Raw genomic sequence first — 22,362 nt, forward strand, 5'->3', positions numbered from 1 at the left:
AGGAACTGCTTGGGACTTGCTGGGAAACAAGGAGGTGCTTGTGACTGGCCCAACATGGATGCTGGGAACTGAACTGCAGACCTCTGGGAGGGCAGACGGTGCTGTTACTACTGAGCCCTCTCTCCTTACTCCCAGCAGGCATTTTGTAGAATGTCCCTACAAAAATTTAGCATCTTTCTTGTGATTACCCATCATGTGACATCATCTGCTGATAGGAGCCGCCACTGGATTGCGGAAGTCACTGTCAGATGCTCTCACCTTGATCTTCTTGTTTTGTTGTTGTTTATTGGTTTTTGAAACAGTGCATCATTACCTCAAGCTGGTATTGAACGTGAAACGTGAAGGAGGAGAAGCCTTGAACTCCTGACCTTTCACCTCCAGTCACTCTAGTGCTGGGATTACAGTCCTGACTTCTCCTATGTATTTATTTATTCATTTAGATCACTGTGGTTCGTGTTTATTTATTTTAGACTTTGGGTTCTAGCCCAAGACATTATTCATTTTATTGCTCAAATTGTTCCACTGTTGGCTGTTGAAAATTTGTTCCGTTTGGCTCCTAAATCCTGCTAACACCCCTCATCCTAACTCTTTGCTTTCTGGCAACTGCCTCTAAATGTTTAAAAATTGTGCTTTTTTGTTTTTGTTTGTTTGAACTCTCCTGTTTTTCTTTTCTCTGAGACCTTATGCTTTCGTATTGATCCTTTTTATTAGTAATCTCTCTGGTTTTGTGGATGCAGGATAATATCATTTCAAAGTTTCTAACCATAATAGTGTGAGTAGTGAGCTCAGGGCCACATTTTTCTCTGCTCCCCTCCCTGCTTCTCCCCTCCCCCTTCAATCCTTCCCCAAGGTCCCCATGCTCCCAATTTACTCAGGAGATCTTGTCTTTTTATACTTTCTACTTCCCATGTAGTTTATATCTATGTAAGTTTCTCTTAGTGTCCACATTGTTGTCTAAGTTCTCTGGGATTGTGGTTTGGTGTTGCATTCTTCTATGTTGCATTTGTTTAACTCTGTAAAGCTCTGTACTTTGCCTTCTTAAAACACCTGATTGGTCTAATAAAGAGCTAAACGGCCAATAGCTAGGTAGGAGAAAGGACAGGCAGGTCTGCCAGGCAGAGAGAATAAATAGGAGGAGAAATCTAGGCTTGATAGAAGAGCTAGGAACAAGAAAAGGAGGGGAGGAGGACACTAGGGGTCAGTCACCCAGTCACACAGCTAGCCATAGAGTAAGAAGAAAAGAAAGACATATAGAATAAAGAAAGGTAGGGACTGGAGAGATAGCTCAGCTGGACTTCTCTTCCAAAAAACCTGGGTTCAATTCCCAGTACCCACATGGCAGCTCACGACTGTCTGTAACTCTGGTTCCAGAGGATCTTCTTCTTCTTCTTCTTCTTCTTCTTCTTCTTCTTCTTCTTCTTCTTCTTCTTCTTCTTCTTCTTCTTCTTCTTCTTCTTCTTCTTCTTCTTCTCCTTCTTCTTCTTCTTCTTCTTCTTCTTATTATTATTATTATTATTGTTATTATTATTATTATTATTTTGGTTTTTCGAAACAGAGTTTCTCTGTAGCTTTGGAGCCTGTCCTGGAACTAGCTCTTGCAGACCAGGCCTGCCTCTGCCTCCTAAGTGCTGGGGTTAAAGGCGTGCGCTACCACCATCCAGCAAATAAATACATAAATAATAATAAAAATAAAGAATAAAGAAAGGTAAAAAGCCCAGAGGCAAAACATAGTTACAGAGAAATGTGATAATTTAACTTAGAAAAGTTGGCTAGAAACAAGCTAAGCTAAGGCCGGGTGTTCATAAGTAATAATAAATCTCCACAATAAGTTGGAGGAGCTGAATGGCAGACACCCAAGGAGAAAAAAAAATAAAATGAAAAAACCAACTACCCCCCCTCTTTTATTTTTTTGAGACAGGGTTTCCTTCCCTGATGTGCCCCAGGCTGTCCTGAAACTCACTCTGCAGACCAGGCTGGCCTCTAACTCTCCTGCCTCTGCTTCTCGAGTGCTGGGATTAAAGGAGGGTGCCACCACCTCCCAACTGGGACTCCTTGGAGACTTCGTGTGTACCTGCGTAAGCACATACACAACCCAAATAAATAAAATGTAACAAAACAAATTAAACAAAAATGTAAGTTTTTTGGTTGTTAGTCCACTTTTCATTTTCAGAGCTCTTTGCCCACTTCTAAACTTCTGTCCTTTTTTTTTTATTATTTATATATTCCATCTCAGCCCATGCTCTTCACCCTGAAGAGCTTCTGTGAACACTTCTCACTGCAGGTCTGGGGGAGACGGTGGGTCCACAGGATGTATTTGGGTTTTGGTTTGGGTCCTGTAACGGTGGGTATTTATTCCATCGTCTTGGCCTCTGAGAAGTCAAACCCCACTGGATCGTTTTCTCTATCTATTTGCTACGTGCCTTCTTGTGGCTTTCAGGTTTTTCTCTTTTTTTCTGGTTTATAGCTGCTTGGCTAGGATATGCTTGGATATTTTCTTTGCGGGTTTCATTTTCCCTGTTTCTGTTTTGCCAAAATCCTTGGATATATGAGGTGATCCTTTTCATCAAATCTATGAAATCTTTTTTTTTTTGTTTGTTTGTTTTTTTTTCAAGACAGGTATCTGTGTATATCTCGCTGTCCTGGAATTTGTGCTCTAGACCAGGCTGGCCTCAAACTCAGACATCTGCCTGCCTCTGTCTCCCGAGTGCTGGGATTAAAGGCGTGTGCCACCACCGCCTGGCTTCATCAACTGCTTGTGAAGAGTGTTCCTTTTGTGCTAACAGGTCGTTAAATCACTGCCTGGCCATCTTAAACTTGTGAATTTTTTTTAATTATCATTTTAGTGACTATTTCAATTTTAATTATTTGCTTTTAACAAACAATTTCGAAAAGTTATAATGATGTACGTGTATAACCCAGTACTTAGGAGATGGAGGAGGTGGGGTAGAGAAGCTATCCTACTACTCCACGTGGAGTCAAGGGCAGCCTGAACTATATGAAACCCTGTCACTGAAAAAAAAAGTTCACAAGTTTCTTTTAACTAAAAATCTGCTATTGGGCCAAGCAGTTGTAATGCACACCTTTAATCCCAGCACTCAGGAGGCAGAGACAGGTGGACCTCTATGAATTTGAGGCCAGCCTAGTCTACAGAGCGAGTTCCAGGACAGCCAAGGCAACCCTGCCTCAAAAAACAAAAACAAAACAAAAAAGTCCAAACAAAAAATCAAGTCTGCCATGCACCGCGGCCCCGGTCTGCGCTCTAAGCGCTAGATCCCAGTTCGCGAGCTTTGGGCAAGGGGCTGGAGGTTGAGGATACACACGCAGAGACAGACCTACACACAGACCTTCAAACACTGATACCAAAACCCTTCTTTATTAGCACCATGGAGGCCTAAATACACTGCAGTCAATGGCCAACAGGTGAAAATCCCATCCTCTGATCCTCTAAGCTAGGCACAGCTTCTAGTAACTTTAATTAGAAGATTCTAGGAGGGAAGAGCAGGTGAAGGCCAGGACTCATTAGACCCAACAAAGTCTGCTATTGTTAACATCAAGAATAGTCAAAATTGGAGCAAATATTTAGTAACTTTCATGCATGAGCTGTGAAAAGATTCTGGGTTTACCTGTCTACCTATCTGTAGTAGATAGCAGGTACTGACTGATCTTAAAGACTCCTCGATTATTTATTTATTACTAAGTCCTAAGTTGTCTTTGAGGACATCTCTGTAGTGTTCTGTCCTGAGGTTTGTATTACCTTCAGCAATGCCAATCGTTTATGTCAAACCAGGAAAACTGCAGCATTGTCTGTAGCGGGGAATAGAGTTCATCAATAAGCTGAATTAGCTCTGCACAGCGACAAGCTGCCCAGTCTCTGAGCCTGCTTCCTCAGGGTAGCCGGTGTCTGGGCTTCCTTTCCACTCTCTATCTCCTGTTCCAGGCACTGTCCCCAGGTCCATCTGAGTCCTCCCTGTGGCAGACTTCTCCTTTCTCTGCTCAGGCTCTGTTGCTACTGTGTGCCCTCCCCCTGGAATGCAGTTTATCTTTCCTCCCTTGAATTGCTCACACCTCCTCCTTGCTGCTCTTGGCTATGCGCTTCCTCCATCCCTGTCTAATTTATTCTTCATATAACAGCTGGAGCGATCTCAGAGCACATCTTAGCATGTCCCCTTTTTTTTTTTTTTTTTTTAAATATTTATTTATTTATTATGTATACAATATTCTGTCTGTATGCCTGCACGCCAGAAGAGGGCACCAGACCCCATTACAGATGGTTGTGAGCCACCATGTGGTTGCTGGGAATTGAACTCAGGACCTTTGGAAGAGCAGGCAATGCTCTTAACCTCTGAGCCATCTCTCCAGCCCAGCATGTCCCCTTTTTGCTAGAAGTCTTTACAACCTCTTCACTGGCTGCGGAATGAAGACTAAACTCCTTACACACACAGACATCATACACACACACACACACCACTGACACATCACACACACAACCTACACACACATCACACACACCACACACATATACACACACCACACACATACACACATCACACACCACACACATCACACACACACCACACATATATACCACATATACCACACACATACACACATATATACACACCACACACATACCATTCACACATACACACACCATACACATCACACACACACCACAAACATCACACACCACACACACACACCACACACATATTATTCACACATACACCACACACATACACACACCACATACACACACAGCACACACACCACGCCACATACACACATCTCACACACCACACATATATCACATACACCACATGCACACACCACACATACCATTCACACATACACACCACACACATCCCACCACACACACACATACACATCCCACATACCACATATACCATTCACACATACACACCACACACATCCCACCACACACATACACATCCCACATCCCACATACATACTACATACACACACCACACACATATCATTCACACATACACATACACACACCATACCACACACACACACACACACACACACCTTGGTATGATGTGGTCTAATTCCTGCTCATTTTCCTAGCTTTGCTGGGAGGGACATAGGAGACAGAAGTCCTGGACTGGATTGATTGAGGAGGCAAGGGACTTGTCAAGAATGACACTCAGATTTCTGGTTGGGCAAGTTAGTGAAGTTTCTAACTTCCAGCATCTCCAGGGAACATCAGTTAACTGCAAATGCAGAGGCAACACCTCTGCTCCCTTGTTCCTCACTCTGCCTTTCAGCTGCTTGACCTAGCTTTGAGTCTTAGTCCTAGGTCTGCCTTCATTTGCTGTGCCCTTGGCTCGGCACTTCCTCCCTAAAGGAAGCAGGAATCATTTTCACCCCTCCACACCTCTCTTATTTTTTTTTTTTTAACAGAGAGGGAATTTATTTAAAGCAGCAACTTTGGGAAGAGGAACAAACAAAAGGGTCTAGCTAGGACTGACATGAAGAACTGGCCAAAGAGGGCCTGAGGTTTGCATCGTTAAGCGTCCTGGTCTAGGTATGATCTGGTGGATCCTCCAAAGGCTGTTTGTTTTGATTTGAGACAGGGTCTCACTCTGGAACCCTGGCTGGCCTCACACTTGAGGCAATCCTACCTCTGCCTCTCAAGGGTTGGGTTTACAGGTGTGTACTGCTGTGCCAAGTGTGTGGGTGTGTTTGCCTAGTGCACATTGGACACCAGAGATTGACTTCATATATCTCCCTCTATGCTTTTTTTTTTTTTTCATTACTTGGGAGGGGCAATGCAGACATGCCACTGTGTGCACGTGGAGGTCAGAGGTCAGCTTGCTGGAGTTCTCTCCTTTCTCCATGTGGGTCTCCCAGGGACTCCCAGATAGATTTGTTGGTGAGCACCCTCACCTGCTAAGCTATCTTGTTAGCCTAGGCTCATAAAAAAGATTTATTTTTATTTTAAATTATGCATATGCATGCATATCTATGTGTGGGTATGTATAGCATGCAGTTCCCTACCGAGGCCAAAAGAGGACATTAGAGTCTCCAGAACTGGAGTTCCAGGCATTTGTGAGCTTCCTGCCTTCTGCAAGCACAGCCATGCTCTTAACCACAGATCCATTTCTCCACTGAGCTCATTTTTTTTTTTTTTTTAATTCAAGAAATTGGCTGGGCAGTGGTGGCGCATGCCTTTAATCCCAGCACTTGGGAAGCAGAGGCAGGCGGATCTCTGTGAGTTTGAGGCCAGCCTGATCTACAAGAGCTAGTTCCAGGCCAGACTCCAAAGCTACAGAGAAACCCTGTCTCGAAAAACCAAAATAAACAAACAAACAAATAAATAAATAAATTGAAGAAATTGTTAGAAGACTGGGAATGTAGCTCACTTGGAAAGATACGTGCCTCGCATTCAAAGCCCTGGGTTCGATTCCCAGGACTGCATAAACGGGATGCCGTGGTAAGTACATACCTGACATCCCAGCACCCGAGGAAGGAGAGGCAGGAGGATCAGAAGATCAAGGTCATCTTTGGCTGCATAGTGAGTTAAAGGCCAGGCTGGGTTACGATAGTCCCTGTCTCAAAATATTTACAAAGGAAAGAAGCTATGGTTATGGACGATAAACTGGATAAACTGTAGACACAGGAGGCCTCAGTGGTGCAGAGCTGGAGGTGGCTGTTTCCTGGGGGCCTTCGTAGGACTTCATTTGCCTTTAGGGAAATCTCTCTGGTGAAGGATGCAAACCAGGTAGGTCAAGATAGGGAGGGTGGAACTTCTTCCCTTGTTTGAGGAAGGAGCCTGCATGAGCGTTGAACAGACTCTGCCCTAAACCTTCAAGTCATCCTGAACCCCCTCCCCTTGGCACGGTCCAGACCCTGAGCAGGTGCAGCTGGCTCTACCTCTGCAGTGGCGTGAATGAGAAATGTCCCCCACAGGCTCTGGCCTTTGAATACTTGGTCCCCAGTTGAAGTGTTGTTCAAGGAGGTCTATGGGGTGTCGCCCTCCTGGAGGAAGTAGCTACTGTGGTGGGCTTTGAGGTTTCAAAATGTCACATCATACCCAGTGCCTTTTTTTTTTTTTTTTTTTTTTTTTTTTGGTTTTTCGAGACAGGATTTTCCAGTAGTTTTGGAGCCTGTCCTGGAACTTGCTCTGTAGACCAGGATGGCCTTGAACTCGCAGAGATCCACTTGTCCCTTCCTCCTGAGTGCTGAGATCAGAAACATGCGCCACTGTGCCCAGCCTGCTAGTGTGCTCTTTTTGCTTCATGCTTGCTAAAAGATGTGAGCTCAGCATCCTGCTCCAAGCACAAAGCCTCTGCTCTGTCATCATGGATTCTCATCCTTCTGGAACCATCCAAGGTTAACTCTCCTTTCAGTTGCCTTGGTCATGGTGCTTAATCATAGCTGCAGGAAAAGGCCACACAGCCTCCGAGGGCAGTCATGAGTCTGTATTTCTTGGGCCACAGCTCTAGTACAAACCAGAAGACTGCACCAAGGGGGCACACAGCCTCTGCTCTTGCCTGGTTCCACGCCATCCCTGACTAGACTGTGCAGCACAACCTTAGAAAATGTGACCTGCATGCCAGGTATGCCCAACCTCTTGGCATTAGGACACGGCATTGCCACCTACAAAGTTCACACACCAGAAATGCAACGTCTAATCACACAAAAATCTCCTAGTGTTTTAAAGAAGTTTATGCTTGTGTGTTGGGCCACATTCATGGGTATTCTTGGCTGCATGTAGCCCATGGGCCAAAGGTTGGGCACACTGAAGCCCCAAACCTTCTCTTTAAATTGACTTCTCGTGCACCTCACCCCTAATTATGAGACCTGTGTGATATGGCTTCTACCTGACTTACCTGCACCCACTCTTCCTGTTCACCAAACCCAGACACACCCTCCTGGGTCCTTGTTTGTCCTTCCTGTCTCTGGCTTCTTGGTGCAGCTTTCTGCCCAAAGGTCTCCTCTTCGGAGAACCTTATCTAAGGACATTAACCCCAACCACTACGTTTTGGTTTATTTCATAACACTTATCATTAAAACTAGATTCCTGACGGGGAGTTCTCGTGACCGCCTTTGCAGTTTTATTAATTTTGATTACTGAATGAGTGCTAAGTGTTTTCCTTAGGCCTCACAGATGAAAAGAAAGTGTCCTCTTACCCCGCCCCATGACCTATTCTCGAGCACTCCCTGCATTGAAAACTCTGCCCTATTTGCTACTGACCTGTAAATTCTCCAGAACCACAACTGGCACAATAAACAGTCATTGAATAAAAAGTAAGCTGAATTCTGGCTTTGCTCTGTGTTAGTGTCCCTTGGAGAAAAACTGGAGAAAGGGAGGTTAGGGGCCAAGGTCAAGAGCAGGCTAGTGACTTAGTTTCTGTAAGCACCAGTTCGATCATTCATTTCAGAAAAGGCAACAGAGGAGCTAGCTCACAGACGTGCCCAGTAGCACCAGGCTCACTATCCACCCCCTTATGGGGTTTATAGAAGGGATGTCTGCACTTGACATCTTGCAGGTTGACTCTACCATCTACCAATCTGCTTGTGTCCCTCAGTGTTTAGAGTCTTGTTTTCCAAAGCCGGTCCAGGAAGAGCCCCATGGGGGGTGTGGGCTACCTGGAACCATCTAGTGCACCTTTCTGGGCTGTTTGTTTTATTGGGAAAGTAGTCTAAAACATTGTTATAGTAACATAACCGCAGATATTTATGGAGTGGGATGACGAATTTGCCTGAATGCTCTGAGAATTAGCACTGGGCACTGTATTGATGGCCTCGGGTTTGGAGGAAGCCTGTGTGGAGAGTACAAGTCCCCTCCAATGGTTATCAGTCTTTTGGGCTCACAGAGTGAGCTTCCCACTATCAACAGAGGATTCTATTCTGCTCCTTTCAAGATTCCCCTACTCCTGTAGAAGGATCAGGTGGCTTCCGGTTCTGCCCTGGTTGGGGCAGGGGAAGAACCCAGGCGCGAAGAAAGGGCAGGTGAAAATTCCAGACCTTAATCCATTTTCTCCCAGCTCTTACTGCCCAGACGTGGACCACCCTGCTTGTCTATTAGCCTCTACCCACCCCTCCCCAATCTGGACATAATTATAGTCATTATCCTAGGATATTATTACCAACTCTATAAACAGCACACTATGTAAACAGCATAGGTAACTGCTTCTGAACATAATTACAGGAGATGTTTCCAGAGCCGCAATTGCATCAGAGTAAATGACAGCTTCCTTTCCTATCGTTAATTCTCCGATATTAGGGACCTATCAGGGCCAATTAGTCAAACCCCAGCAGTGAGGGGGTGAGAAAGACCTCACATTCTTCCACTGCCTATAAAGCAAGAAGGGACCCCTCAAGATCCCTGCAAGGAGAAACTGGGTTAAAACCCAAAACCCTTCCCTACCCCTCCTTAGCCTTTGGGTTCCACCCTTCTACCCCTCACCTGCTTGCAGCTTCTGCTGTGGTAGGGAACTTGAGGAAAGTCAAGATTTCCAAGGATACCAAGAAAACTGTAGACAGTAGACTCTGTTGGACACTATTGTATTCAGGAGTCCGCTCACAAGAACAAGTAAGTCCCTTCAACCCGTGGACAGGTCACCTGCTGGTCTTAGGACCCAGCCAATACGCATGGAATGGGATCCGAGATGGCTAGTGTTCAGAGTCACCATTGCAGGCAACCAAGGTAGGCCTGGGTGCTAACAACGACGATGTTATCGGCCACCAAGGGTGGTCATCTCTCTGTCCCTACCTTATCTCCAGTTCTCACCGCTTCCTCTTTCGGCCTGCCCCTCCCGTACCCTTTCCACTCTCAACAGCTCTTCCGAGTTGCAGTCCGCTGCCCGCCCCCACCCCTTCTTCCTGTCCCCGTTCTGCAGTTGGGTGGTATCTCTCCAGAAGGGCGGGGGCGGGGAGGGTGGAGCAAAGGGCGAAGGCCTGGCTAGGCTTCTGGAATCTCGCTGTCCTCACGCAGGGGCGCCGCTGTGGCTGGGCCTCAGAGTCTGCGGATTTTCCGCTTTTATCTACCAGCGGACACAAAGGCCAGACCTGGTGTGCGCGGGAGACGCGCTCGCACCCACGGCTGTGCGCACACACGCACAACTGCACAAAGACGTGCACACCTCTGCATACACACAGAGAGACACACAGACACTTTCCCGACAGGCTCGCGCGCACAGCCGTGCACTCACTTGCATTGGCACGCGCTTGCGTGCACGCGCTCGCGTGGACCAGCCGCGGTCGGCATCCCAGCCTTTACTCTCTGGGCACGCACACGCAGAGCCGCGCACCGAGCCACACACGCGCGCTCACACCCGCACACTCCACGCCCCTGGCGGCGGTCCGGGCGCTGTGCTGCTCCAGCGACGGGCGGGGACCCGGGCGGGGGCGGCGGCGGCGGCGACAGCGGAGGAGGCGGAGCGGGGTAGCCGGGAGCGGGCTGGCCCGCGCTCCTCCTGGCGGCCGGGGATTTTCCAGCGCCTGGGAGCTGACGCCGCGGACCTCCCTGCGGCCGCCGCGGACCATGGGCGACAAAGGGACACGGTGAGTGCGGGTGGCCGCCCTGCCCCACGCGCTCGTGGGGACGACCTGGGAGAGGGCACGGGCGGAGGTTCCAATCAGCGTCACCCGGGGTCTGGCACTCTGTGCTCTGTTCAAGTCTCTTGTGTGGTCGCCGGCAAGAACCATGTGTAAGGACCCAGGCAGCCAGGGTGGGCCACCCCATCTGGCTCACGTTTCCTGGCCGAGGCGAGCTCACACACCCTGCACTGGCAGGCAGATTCGAGGACACTCCGGGGCAGGCTGACAACACACACACACACACACACACACACACACACACACACACGCTCATGAACACAGGAGCACCCTTCTTCTGCTGGCACAAGCTGACAGCCGCTGCCACACTCTTTGCATTTGTGACAAGACGACGTCACACACGTTCTCTCTCTCGCGCGCACACTCCTCTGTCAACACATTCTTGCTGACAGTCCTGTTAGCATACACAGGTCCCACTAAAACACTCACTAGCTCTAACACACCCTCATGTTGCCACACGCATGTGGGCATACACCAACACACATATCCTGTGACTTGGATGCTGCGAAGCACCCTTTGGCTGGTGCACGCAGTCCGTCCTCTCTGACATGACATGATGCGGCCACATGTCTTAGTGACACACCAGTGCTAACCACACTGCGTGTCAGAAAATGCCTGCAGGGCCTGACATCCCCCCTGGCGTTTTGGATACACTCACTCCTGACTCACCATGGCAGGACTGGAAGCACAGGTCACAGAGTGGAGGACCCTGTCTGGGGTTTGGAAAGGCAGTTCCTAGTCCCATGGCTTCCTTCCCCTCTGAGCTCCAAAGCACATAGCTGGGAGATATGTCTAGCTGAAGGAGGTGAGGGGAATCGTTTGGTGGTCCAGGGGAGGCTCTGGGGTCAGCCTTATGATCTAAACCAGCCTGGCCCCTGGAAGTCTCTCTGCAGCCCTCCCTGGCGGCTCCTCCTCCAGCCTTCCTGCACCTGCTGCTTTTCATTCCTTTCCTAATCTTATCTTTGTGTCCTCTCCGCCTTCACCTCCTTGCTTCCAATGTTTATTTATTAAGCTCCTGTTGTATACTAGAAACGGTAGAGGGGATCAGAGGGGAGGCATCCCTGTGGCCTCATGTTGGGACCCTCAAACAAGTTGATTTTTGCCTACTGCTGGCTGAGACTCTTAGCAGCTTGTGAAAGGGGCTCCAGAGGTTATTCCCATTTCCCAGGAGTAGAGACTGAGGCACTGAAGTTACTCAGACACCTTGTGTTTGGAAACTGCTTCCCACCAGCCTTCCTACTGAGGTTCTTCTAGGAAAACCATTTTCCTTTTCTGGCTTCTCCAAAGAAGGATCAAAGGATGAGAGAGATCACTAGCTTTGGTTAAGGTCAGGAGGCGGCAGAGGCCAGAACCCACTGTGTCTGTGGCTCTCCTTGGAGCCACTAGGTACTGTGTGGACCCCAGATGTGAGGACTAGTGGGGTACCCGCTCTGTGCAGAGCCATGGGAGACTGCACAGGGTCATGGGGTGTTTGCATTCACCTTGAGGCCCAGTCCCAAGCAGCTGGCTGGCCAGCGCTGTGACCCGGGCCTCTGCCCTTGGAGGAAGGATGCGAGACTCTCTCTCCAGTCACATCCATTGCCCCACGGAGACCCTGCTGACCTGTGAGGTCAGACTTTGGTCCAGAAGGGCATAGCAGGGAGTCAGCAGCCATCCCTTCTCCTTTGTTCATCTGTGCTGCTGATGACCGGGGTGACTCAGCCCTGCTGGGCCTCTCTGTAACTAGGGGAGAAGTGTCACATGCCTCTTTGACGCCGTGAATTGTCACAGGGTGAGGACACCTGTTGGAGAACCTGTCTGAGACCTGAGCTTTGTCCTTGACTCCTCCTGACGTCCTGCTGTGCTTCTCCCTCAAGGGCAGACCTGGAATTCCCATCTGTAAATTGTAGCAATCTACTCTTTGGTTTTCATGGTTCCCATGAGCCTACTGAGTTCACTGGACATAGGAGCACGTGCTGCCTAGGCCTGGAAACATGGGCTGTCTAGACAAACTCCACCTCTCCCTGCCTGTCCCTCCTGCCCTCCCACCCGCCCCCCCCCCACTCTGAGATCCTCTAGAACTCCAAATTTTGACACTCCCTTTCTAGACCTATCTAGATAAGAAAGGCAACATTGCAAAGATACTTTGACTATTGTGTTCCATGAGCCAGGAGATTTTACTTTGTGAATTGGAAAAGACATTGCAAAAATACCCAGCACCCAGACTCTGAGGTCTTCGCATCTATCCATCTGTCTCGGATTTCACCCTACAGAGGAAGTGCTAATGAACATTAATCAAAACTGTCACTGCCCTCTGGGAACTCCCTGGGTTGAGAGAGAGACAGAGACAGAGAGAGAGGGAGAGACAGAGAGAGAAACAGAGAGATACAGAGAGACAGACACACAGAAAGAGACAGAAACAGAGATTATAGGGCAGGAACAAGCTAGCACCAAGATGGGGCCTGAACAGGTTAATTCAAGGGGCTTCTTCGTACCCTGGGACTGGAGTCTCTAAAGAGGAATCCCCAGAAGATTCCCAGGCTGTTGTGATGCAGGACACCGCTCTGTGAGAGTGGAAGAGGAGACCCCACCAGAACTCTGGGCTTGATGTGGCCTGAAGCTGTCCAGGATAGTCAGAGCTGCAAAGATTCACCTAGAAGTCTAAGGAATGGAACTGGAGTCCCCTGCCAGGCCTGGAGATGTGAAAGGAGCCCTGCAGTCTGGGGGTGGACCTTAGGGGGTGAACACAGCCTGAGAATATCAGGCTGAGGAGACAGGATTTTTCTCCCAACACCAGAGTCAGCTGAAAGGAGAGGGTGGGACAAGGGAAGGACAAAAGCGAATCTTCCTTTTAGACCTGGAGGAGGGAGGAGCAGGCCTAGAGGCAGAGACCTCTAGGAAGAAGCCTCAGAACTAAGGCTGCAGGGAAGATGGGGCTAATCCACAGCATATGGACAAGGAAGAGGGACCCAGTAAGCTGGGTAGTTGATTGGACTTTTGCTGCCTGTCTGGTGTTAGAATTATGTTCACAGGGGCTGGGGAGATGGCTCCAGGAAAGTGCTTCCTGCTTAAGGACAAGGCCCTGAGTTTGGATCTCCAGAACCCACATAAAAACTGTGTATGGTGGTCTCTAACCCTGGTACTGGGGGTTGGGAGTCAGGAGGGAAAGGATGTGGAGACAGGTAGGTTGCTGGAGGTCTCTTGTTAACCAGCCTGGCACTCAGGTTTAGCGAGAGACTCTGTCTCAAAACATAGGGTAGAGAGTGTCTGAGAAAGATGCTGGGTATTAATTTCTGGTCTTTACATACGTGCACATACATGTGTGTGCACACCAGCACATATACAAGAAGTATGTGCGAGCTGGGTGGTGGTGGCGCACGCCTTTAATCCCAGCACTCGGGAGGCAGAGGCAGGTGGATCTCTGAGTTCGAGGCCAGCCTGGTCTACAAGAGCTAGTTCCAGGACAGGCTCTAGAAACTACAGGGAAACCCTGTCTCGAAAAAACAAAAAAAAAAAAAAAAAAAAAAAAAAGTATGTGCGTAATCTCACTGTATTTATTAACATAGGAATTGCTGGTCCCACTTTTTTTTTTTTTTTTTTTTTTGGTTTTTCGAGACAGGGTTTCCTTGTAGTTTCTAGAGCCTGTCCTGGAACTAGCTCTTGTAGACCAGGCTGGCCTCGAACTCAGAGATCCGCCTGCCTCTGCCTCCCGAGTGCTGGGATTAAAGGCGTGCGCCACCGCCGCCCGGCTGCTGGTCCCACTTTAAAGATATCGAAATTAACTAGGAGAAAGGAAGCATGTCTACCACCATTCAGCCAGCTAACATCTGAAGAGAGGTCTCTTTGCCCATTAGGTCCCCTCTGCTACTGTATACTCAGAGGGAAAGGGGCTTGTCCTATCCACAGCTGGCCTTTCAACTGCACCCAGCTGATGCTGTGAACTTAAAAGTGACCCGAGGGATCATCTTGAGGCAACAAGAGGGATGGAGTAGAATTTCCTTTGCTGTGGATGTTGAACTTTCCCTCTATATCCCCCCTCCACACACACACACACACACACACACACACACACACACACACTCAGCCCCAGGGAGGGAGGGCGGCTGTAATGGGGACTTGCAATCACCAGCTCTCTGTGAACCTTGGCTGTCTTTCTTGAGGTGGTTAAGCCCTGGGTGACCCTTCTTGGCTAGAACATAGGGAAGTCCTGTGGCTTTGGCAGGAGTGTTCCTGGGTTGCTGCTGGGCGTGGCGGTGAGGCTGGCCCAGTGTCCCTGATTCCCAGCTGGCCTCCGGGCTGCAGACTCCTTTGATGGCTCATTCATTTCCTTTCAAGTCTGAACCTCCTGGCTGGAGACCGAAACCTCTAGTTGGCATGGGGTCAGGGGTCCTTGGTTGTGGGCTTGCCTCATCCAGGGCCTTCCCTTCACACGGGCTGTGGAGGCTGAAGACAGCAACAGGGAGATTCACAGTGGCCCCTTGGCCTCTGCCAGATTATCCGTTCTACTGCTTGCTGGGGTGAAATGCTGACTGTCTAGCCGAGGCCCCCATGGATGGCAGGGGAGCCAGGAGTGGGCTGAGGAAGATGAGGGAGGCTTTGGCAGGTTCCTCTGAACCTCAGGCTAGGGACAGAGGGACAGGTGGGGACTTGAAAGTCTTCTGAGTGGACACAGTAGTTACCTTGGAAGATATAGATGACCTTGGTGTCGGGAGAAGATGACAGGGACTGCAGAGTCTCCTTGGAGAGCACCGGTGTGTGGGGTGGAGAGAAGCAGCAGACAGCTAAGGACATCTGGGACTGGAGTCCCAGAAGCAGGGAAGAGCTGCAGAGGCTAGGGGCGGGTCTACAGCAAGATCCCCACATGCAGCCAGGTGGTGGACGGGAGTCTGGGGGTTTGGTGGAGCGGTGAGGGTGCAGCCAAACACAGTAGGTGGAGGAGAAAGGGGTAGCCTCTGTTTTTCTGAGTGCCTTCTGGTCCTCTCCTCTGCAAAATGGCTCACAAAGCCCTTGAAATCAGTGAGGGCTTCCTGGAGGAATCCAGGTCTTGTAGGATGGAAGAAACACTGTGGTGAGCTGGCCAGGGGAGGCATGCTCCTGGACTGAGGGTCCTCTGACTCTGGGATCTGGTGACTCTGAGCTGGGTACTGGATCTCAAGGAAGGCCTAGGTGGCAGGAGGGTGCCCTAGACAGAAAGAAGAGCCCATGCCAAAGGTACTGACTATGAGGGCAAGGCTGAGAGGGGTGGCCACGCTGGCCCTAGGCGCTAAAGCAGCTGAAACCCACAGCACAGTCTTACTTGTACCCAGGGTGTGTGTGTTTTCTTCCCCACTGGTGAGCTCTTTTTGGTTCTGACTAAATCTGCTTCTTGTCTGTGGGTCCACCAGCCTTCAGATCTGGTTCTTGGAAGACGCCTGCCAGAGCTTTGTTGAACTGGACTGAACTCTGTCCTCCTTATGCCTCTGCTCTCAGCCCTGGGGCCCCCTAAGTGCTGATGTCAATTTCATCACTTCCATTAAGGATTCCTCTGAACCAAAGCACTACTCCTCACATTGGGCTGGGCATCCAGAGGAGTGGGATCATACATCATTTAGACTGGGAGGTCCCAGGCAGAGGCGGTAATACTCCATCAGACTGGAGGCTGCCGAGCAGACAATGTCCCCACTCCATGGGGCACGGGGCTGCTAAGGGTGAGTGTCTCATTACTGTGAGTGTGTGTGTGTGTGTGTGTGTGTGTGTGTGTGTGTGTGTGTGTGCGCGCTGGGACAGAACAAGGGTCCTCCTGGCAGATTCCAGGCACTGCCCTGCCATGTGCAAAATGGTTCCTGTCCCTGGGGGTGGGTGGCTTGATTCCTAGCAAGGGAGTTGAGAATGGGGGTTGGACAGGGTGGCTGTTTTGAGAGGGGAACAAAGGGCTCTGTTGTCCAGCCCCTTCTCTGCCTCCCTCCGCAGAGGAGCCCTGGCTGGGTCGTCTCTCAGGAGACAGCCTCCTCCTTCCTGGGACTGACCCATCTCTAGAACTGCCTCAGAGGAACTCCTTGTTCCTGCCCAGGAGCCCTGATGCCAGATGAGTCCCCAGGAGGCCAGGCCCCAGGGGCTGGACCTCACAGGTCCCTGGAAGTCTGTGGGATTGAAGTCAATACTGAAACGACGGGGGGCCCTGTCTTTGTCCCAGGGAGAGAATACTGACTGTTGACTGTAGAGCCTCAGCAAGGTGGGGTGCTGTGGCAGGAGGCAAGACTCTCCAGTTCCTGAGCTGTGAGGCAGACTGTCCCTTCCACGCTGCCCTGGGGCCTATGGATTCACAACGAGTCCCCTGATGCTCTTGTAGTTTCACCCGTTCTGTGTTGCCACCAATGGAAGTGTAGAGGCTTTGGCCAAAGGCCAAGGGAGTAGGGATGGACCATTCTAGGAACACTCCAGTCCTTGTTGACTGCTCACTCACGGCTGTGTGACCTAGGGCATGAGATTTTCCAACTCTGAGGCCGAGTGTCTCTATAGAAGTCAAACTGCCCTGCATGTGTGAGGGGATTGGACAGCTCAGGCCACTTACAGACCCGTGAGGCAGACACTGCCAAGGAAGTCGGTTCAGGGTGTAGAGTCTAAGTGCTAAGGGTCCAAAAGGATGTATGTACCCCCTACTTGTTTCTGTGGCATCTAGTCTTCCATTAGAAGTGGCCTTCACCCTCTGGTCTCATCTCCAGCCTCCAGGGACATCAACTAGTCATTGACAAGTCCCTGAAGGTCAGTTCCCTCCTGGACATGTCCATTCTATCCTGCCAACCCCTCCCCACTCCTCTGTGTAGTCCTAGCTGTCCTGGAGCTCACTCTGTAGACCAGGATGGCCTTGAACTTGGAGATCCACCTGCCTCTCTCTGCCTTCCAGTTGCTGAAATTAAAGGCGTGCGCCATCACCGCCCAGCTCCTTCAAGGGTCTTCAGGGATCACCTCCTTTAGGAAGCAGCCTGAGTCTCCGTGGTACTCTGGGGCCCACTTCTAGGCCTGCCTCTCTGAAGCCATCCTATCTATCAGGAGTGGATTAGTTGCTCTGGGAAGAACCAACTTCCGGTTTTCAAAGCCCAGCTCTGACACTCGAAAGCTGATTGTCTAACCAGTTGTTCGGCTGATTGTAGCTTGCTGTCTGTAAACCTGGGAGGAGGTTGTCTTGAGGGTTAGGTGAGCTGACAGGTCTATCTTGGAGCCTTGGCACCGTGTCAGGGCTGAAGGTGAGTGTGGAATGCTCCACCTGGATCAGCAGTCCTTACCGCGCTGAGCTCCCCCAGGGAGGTGACTTGGCCCCACGTAATGCCCTTCCCATCTGACAGGCCTGGGTTCCTCCAGGAAGCCCTCCAAAGCTTTCTGATCTCTTTGTGGTCTTCTCGTGCACACGCTTACCTCCCTCCCTGCTTGCGCTCTGTGATCTTCTCTCCTATGAAGCAAGAACTCTGCAAGGGCACCTGGCCCAGGTTGTCTCGTATCTTCTGTGCAGGCCTGGCGTGGCACTGAGCTCCATAAATATTTGTGCGGTGAACAAAACTGAATGTGGGCGTTCCGGTGGGAGATGTCCTCAGAGGGGAGAGTAAGGTAGCCTAGAGCCACAGGAATTAGATTAGGCTCGTGGCCCAGAAGGCAGAGGTCACGGGATGGCCAACTTTCTCTAGAATCAAAAACCATAGTTTTTTGACCTTGGAACCCTCTGGCAGGGGATTGATGGCTGTTGGCACCACTGCTGCTGCTGCTGCTGTTCCTGCTCCCTCTGGGTAACACCATCCAAGCCTCTCTTTGCTTGCCCCAATCTCTGGTACTAGGGATGAAACCCATGTGAGCTAGGCAAGCCCTCTACTGCTGAGCTATAGCCCCAGCTCTGCTTTTGTGTTTAGGTAGAGTCCTTACTTAGCTCAGACTAGCCTCCATCTCCCTATATAGTCAAGGTTGGTCTTGAACTCTTGATCATCCTGCTTCTACCCTCAGAGCTGGGATTACAGGCCTGTGTCAGCTTGCTTGGTCTATGTGGTGCAGGGGATCGAACCCAGGATATCATACATACCAGGCAAACACTCAAACGCTTCGTCGGCTGAGCTGCATCCTACTTAAGTTCCCCGATACGGAACCATCTTCCCCCGACCCCTAAGTATGGGCTCCTTCAGTCATGCTCAGTGTCAGAAGTTCCAGAGCCTTTGGACAGTGGCGTTAAAGAAGGGAGTCCCACTTGAGGGTGGACATCTGGGCCTGGCAATAGGACCTGGCTTGAGGAGGGCACCGTGGCTTCCCATGATCTGCCTGCATCAAGGAGCTCTTTATGATGTTCAAGAGCTTGCCTTGGCTGGCAGAGCCTAGGACTCCCCATTGGCTGCCCAGTGGGCAAGTGCTCAGTACCCACCTCATTATAAGGGACAGAATTCTGTACACTGAATCTAGCAGGCTGCAGCCATAATCAGCTAATTAAACCACCCAAGAATGGATGTTTGGCCCAGAAGAGTGTGTGTGGGGGGGGGTCAGGGAGGGTGGAGAGGCTGGGAGAGAGGAAGAGGATGCTGAGAGCTGAGCCTGCTTGGCAGAGCTGGGAAAGGGAAGCAGGGAGAGGAACTAGAGAGCAGGGGAAGGGGCGGGTGCAGAGAGGGTGCCATCTGGGCAGAGCACCCTGGTCAAACGGGAGCCTGAACCCCACTTTCTTGGGTCTCTCATCTCAAGGCAAGCTGTTCCTCTGCTCTGATCCTCAATTCCTCAGTGTGTCAAAGAGGAGATGGGAGAGGCTTTAGCTTAGGAGGTATCTCCTCATTTTACAGGTTCTGTGCCTAAGAGAGAGGAAAAGACCCAAGCCATGCTGCTCAGTGCTCGAGAGCAAAGACTTAGCCTCCGGCAGCTTGTGCCGAGGGAGGAGCAGACAGTGCCAGGCTCTGCTGGAACCTGTGGGTCTGAGTAGCCCTTGGCAGAGGTTAATTGGAAGGGGAGGTTTGCCAGAAGCCCAGCTAGGATGCTCTCTCTCCAGGTACCTCCTGTCCCCAGGCTGAGTCCGGCCTCTGTCCTGTGATTCTAAACAGTGTCCGCAGGAAGGGACTGTCTAAAGTGTGGTTCTCCCTCTTCAGGGACGGAGCAGTGTATTTTCCATCTATGTAGGAATTTCCCCAGTAGTACTCAGGGTGTGTGTGTGTGTGTGTGTGTGTGTGTGTGTGTGTTGGGAGCAGGATCTCTCCAGAGGTAGAGCCCCAAGGTTTTGGGTGTAGATTTTACGGTAAAAGACAAACTCAGCTAGCTACTGCCCACTCTAGTTCACTTCCATGATCTTGGTCAAGGGTCTTGGGCTCTCTGGGCATCAGTTTCCACACTTGGGAAGTCAGTGCACCTCTCTATCACACTGGGTGGCTATGGGCCCAGAGGCAAGGGTTTGATCAAATCGTTATTACAGATGGGATGATGTTCACCCCTGTGATCTGAGCACACAGGAGGATTGCCTTGAATTTGGGGCCAACCACTTTCTGAAATAAAGGGACCAGTGAGATAGCTCAGTCGGCGAAGACACTTGCTGCCACCAGGACTGACTGCCTGAGTTTAAGCTCTAGAACCCGCATAGTCGAAGAAGAGAACCGATTCTCAGACACACGGACACAAATAAAATGTGATATATAATATGCCACTTGTTACTGAAGCCTGGGACATGGACTTTGGCTTTTTGTCTGCCTATCCCCTCCATCCATCCCCTCCCTGTTCCTCTTCTCTTGTCTCACCTGACTTTCCCCCAGCTGGTCCAGGACTGTGCACACTGCTGGACGGTGGCCAGTGCCATAGAAGACCAGTCATGACAGGAAAGGGAAGTGAGATTGCCCAGGGCCAGCGTTGTAGGCCTGGGCTGGAGCGCCTCCTCTTTGGCCTCTGTCTGCCGAAGCAGATTCTCTTAAGAGGAAGTGGGGGAGAGATTGCAGAGCTGGAAGCTGGGAGCCGCTGTGGACAGAGGGCCCTTGGCATGCCAGATGTAGTCCTCACTCCTTTACCCCTCTCCCCCTTTCAGAGCGCAGAGCCTGGTTTGCTGCCAGGGAAGCCGACAGGCCACTTTTTCACACACTTGAAAAACAACAGCCCTTCCTGGTTCGCAGCCTTCGGCAGGAGGGGGGTCTGGGGGGCCGGCAGCACAGGGCAGGAGTCTGCCTCTGTTTCCCCAGCCTCTTGCAGCCTCAGAGTTGGGCTGTGACCTGCCCCCAGCGAGGGCCTCTGACTTGGAGGACGCCTAGGAAGCTGGTTATGTAAGCCAAAGAGACTCCCTGCTCACTTCCTCCTTCCCTCCCCTGTGAGGCCCTGCGAGCAGGAGGCAGGTGCTGCTTTGCTCAGGATGTCTAGGTCCAGCAGGTTGTGGAGACTCTACTGTGTTGGGGTGTGGTGGGTATGGGGGTGAGCTCCCTGTCCACGCCCTCTGGGGCAAGCCTTGTGGGCTGCCTCAGTGCAGGCCTCTGGGTTGGCGCTGAGCGTTGCCTCCTCCCACACCCGAGGACTCTGAAGCTGCAAAGCTTCATTAGAGGAAGCAGGCGGCAGGCCTGAGATCATTTGCCTACAAACTGCCCCCAGAGGGGATCTGGCCTCTGCAGCCAGAGGAACAAATCGCCAGCATTTTTTCGGTTTGTTCTGTTCCATTGCACAAACATTTCTACAGTGCTGGCTAGGTGCCAGACCTCTACTACAGGCATGTCCCTGGAGTGTAGCCTACCACAGTGGACATTTAAGGAGCAGTTCGGTTTCATGCGAAACTTAAGGATGGATCGTTTCTCTGCGGCTGGCGAGCTGCTCCTCCCGGAGTGTGCGTGCATGGAACTCTGTCTCTTGTCGGCTGGGGTTTTCAGGGATGGCTTATTCCCTTTTAACTGGGCCATGCCACTCTCCCCAGGAGGTGCCAATGAACAAATGTTTCCCTGAGCATCTTGCCAGGCCCCTGGGTTCGATGCTGGGCACCTGAGGTAGGAAGTAGAGACAGCCTCTTCATTTGTATGTTTGGGGGAGACGGAAAATAAATGTCTGAAACATTTTTAAGAGAGTGGTAAGGGATATCCGTTTATAACCGGAGACAGCAGTCCAGGATTAACACTTGGAGACCTCTCTACAGAACAGGGACACTCAAGTATGCGGAGGGAGATGCATTTTGATAGGCCCCGTAGGTGTGAGCTCAGGGGTTTGTGGAACAGACCCTGTCAATTGGGCCTGGAGCACCCCTGTGTCAGGTTGAGGTTCATAGCTTTCTTTTTTTTTTTAAAAAAAAAATTGATTTTATTGAGCTCTACATTTTTCTCTGTTCCTCTCCCTTTCTCTCCCCTCCCCTTCAATCCTCTCCCACGGTCCCCATGCTCCCAATTTACTCAGGAGATCTTGTCCTTTTCTACTTCCCGTGTAGATTAGATCCATGATCCTTGTTGTCTAGGTTCTCTGGGATTGTGAACTGCAGGCAGGTTTTCTTTGCTTTATGTCTAAAAGTCACTTATGAGTGAGTACATATGATATTTGTCTTTCCAGGTCTGTGTTACCTCACTCAATATGATGTTTTCTTTTTTTTTTTAATAAATGTTTTATTATTATGTGTACAGTACCTGCATGTACACCTGCAGGTCAGAAGAGGGCATCAGATCTCATTACAGATGGTTGTGAGCCACCATGTGGTTGCTGGGAATTGAACTCAGGACCTCTGGAAGAGCAGTCAGTGCTCTTAATCTCTGAGCCATCTCTCCAGCCCCCGATATGATGTTTTCTAGATCTATCCATTTGCCTGCAAATTTCAAGATGTCGTTATTTTTTTTTTTTCTGCTGTGTAGTACTACTCCA

The 22,362-nt window shown here is 50.3% G+C and overlaps 1 protein-coding gene across 1 annotated transcript in view; it reads left to right on the plus strand.

The window, feature by feature from the left end:
• Window positions 1-10,443: 10,443 nt before the first annotated feature.
• Window positions 10,444-22,362, plus strand: part of Arrb1 (arrestin beta 1) — a 74,225-nt gene continuing 62,306 nt past the window's right edge. The window contains exon 1 of the mRNA XM_038313926.1: window positions 10,444-10,533. Coding sequence (XP_038169854.1) covers window positions 10,514-10,533 — 20 coding nt within the window. The 5' untranslated portion in view covers window positions 10,444-10,513. The remainder of the gene's footprint in view (window positions 10,534-22,362) is intronic.

The sequence above is a fragment of the Arvicola amphibius genome, chromosome 12 (genome assembly GCF_903992535.2).
Source record: "Arvicola amphibius chromosome 12, mArvAmp1.2, whole genome shotgun sequence".
Classification (NCBI taxonomy): Eukaryota; Metazoa; Chordata; class Mammalia; order Rodentia; family Cricetidae; genus Arvicola; species Arvicola amphibius.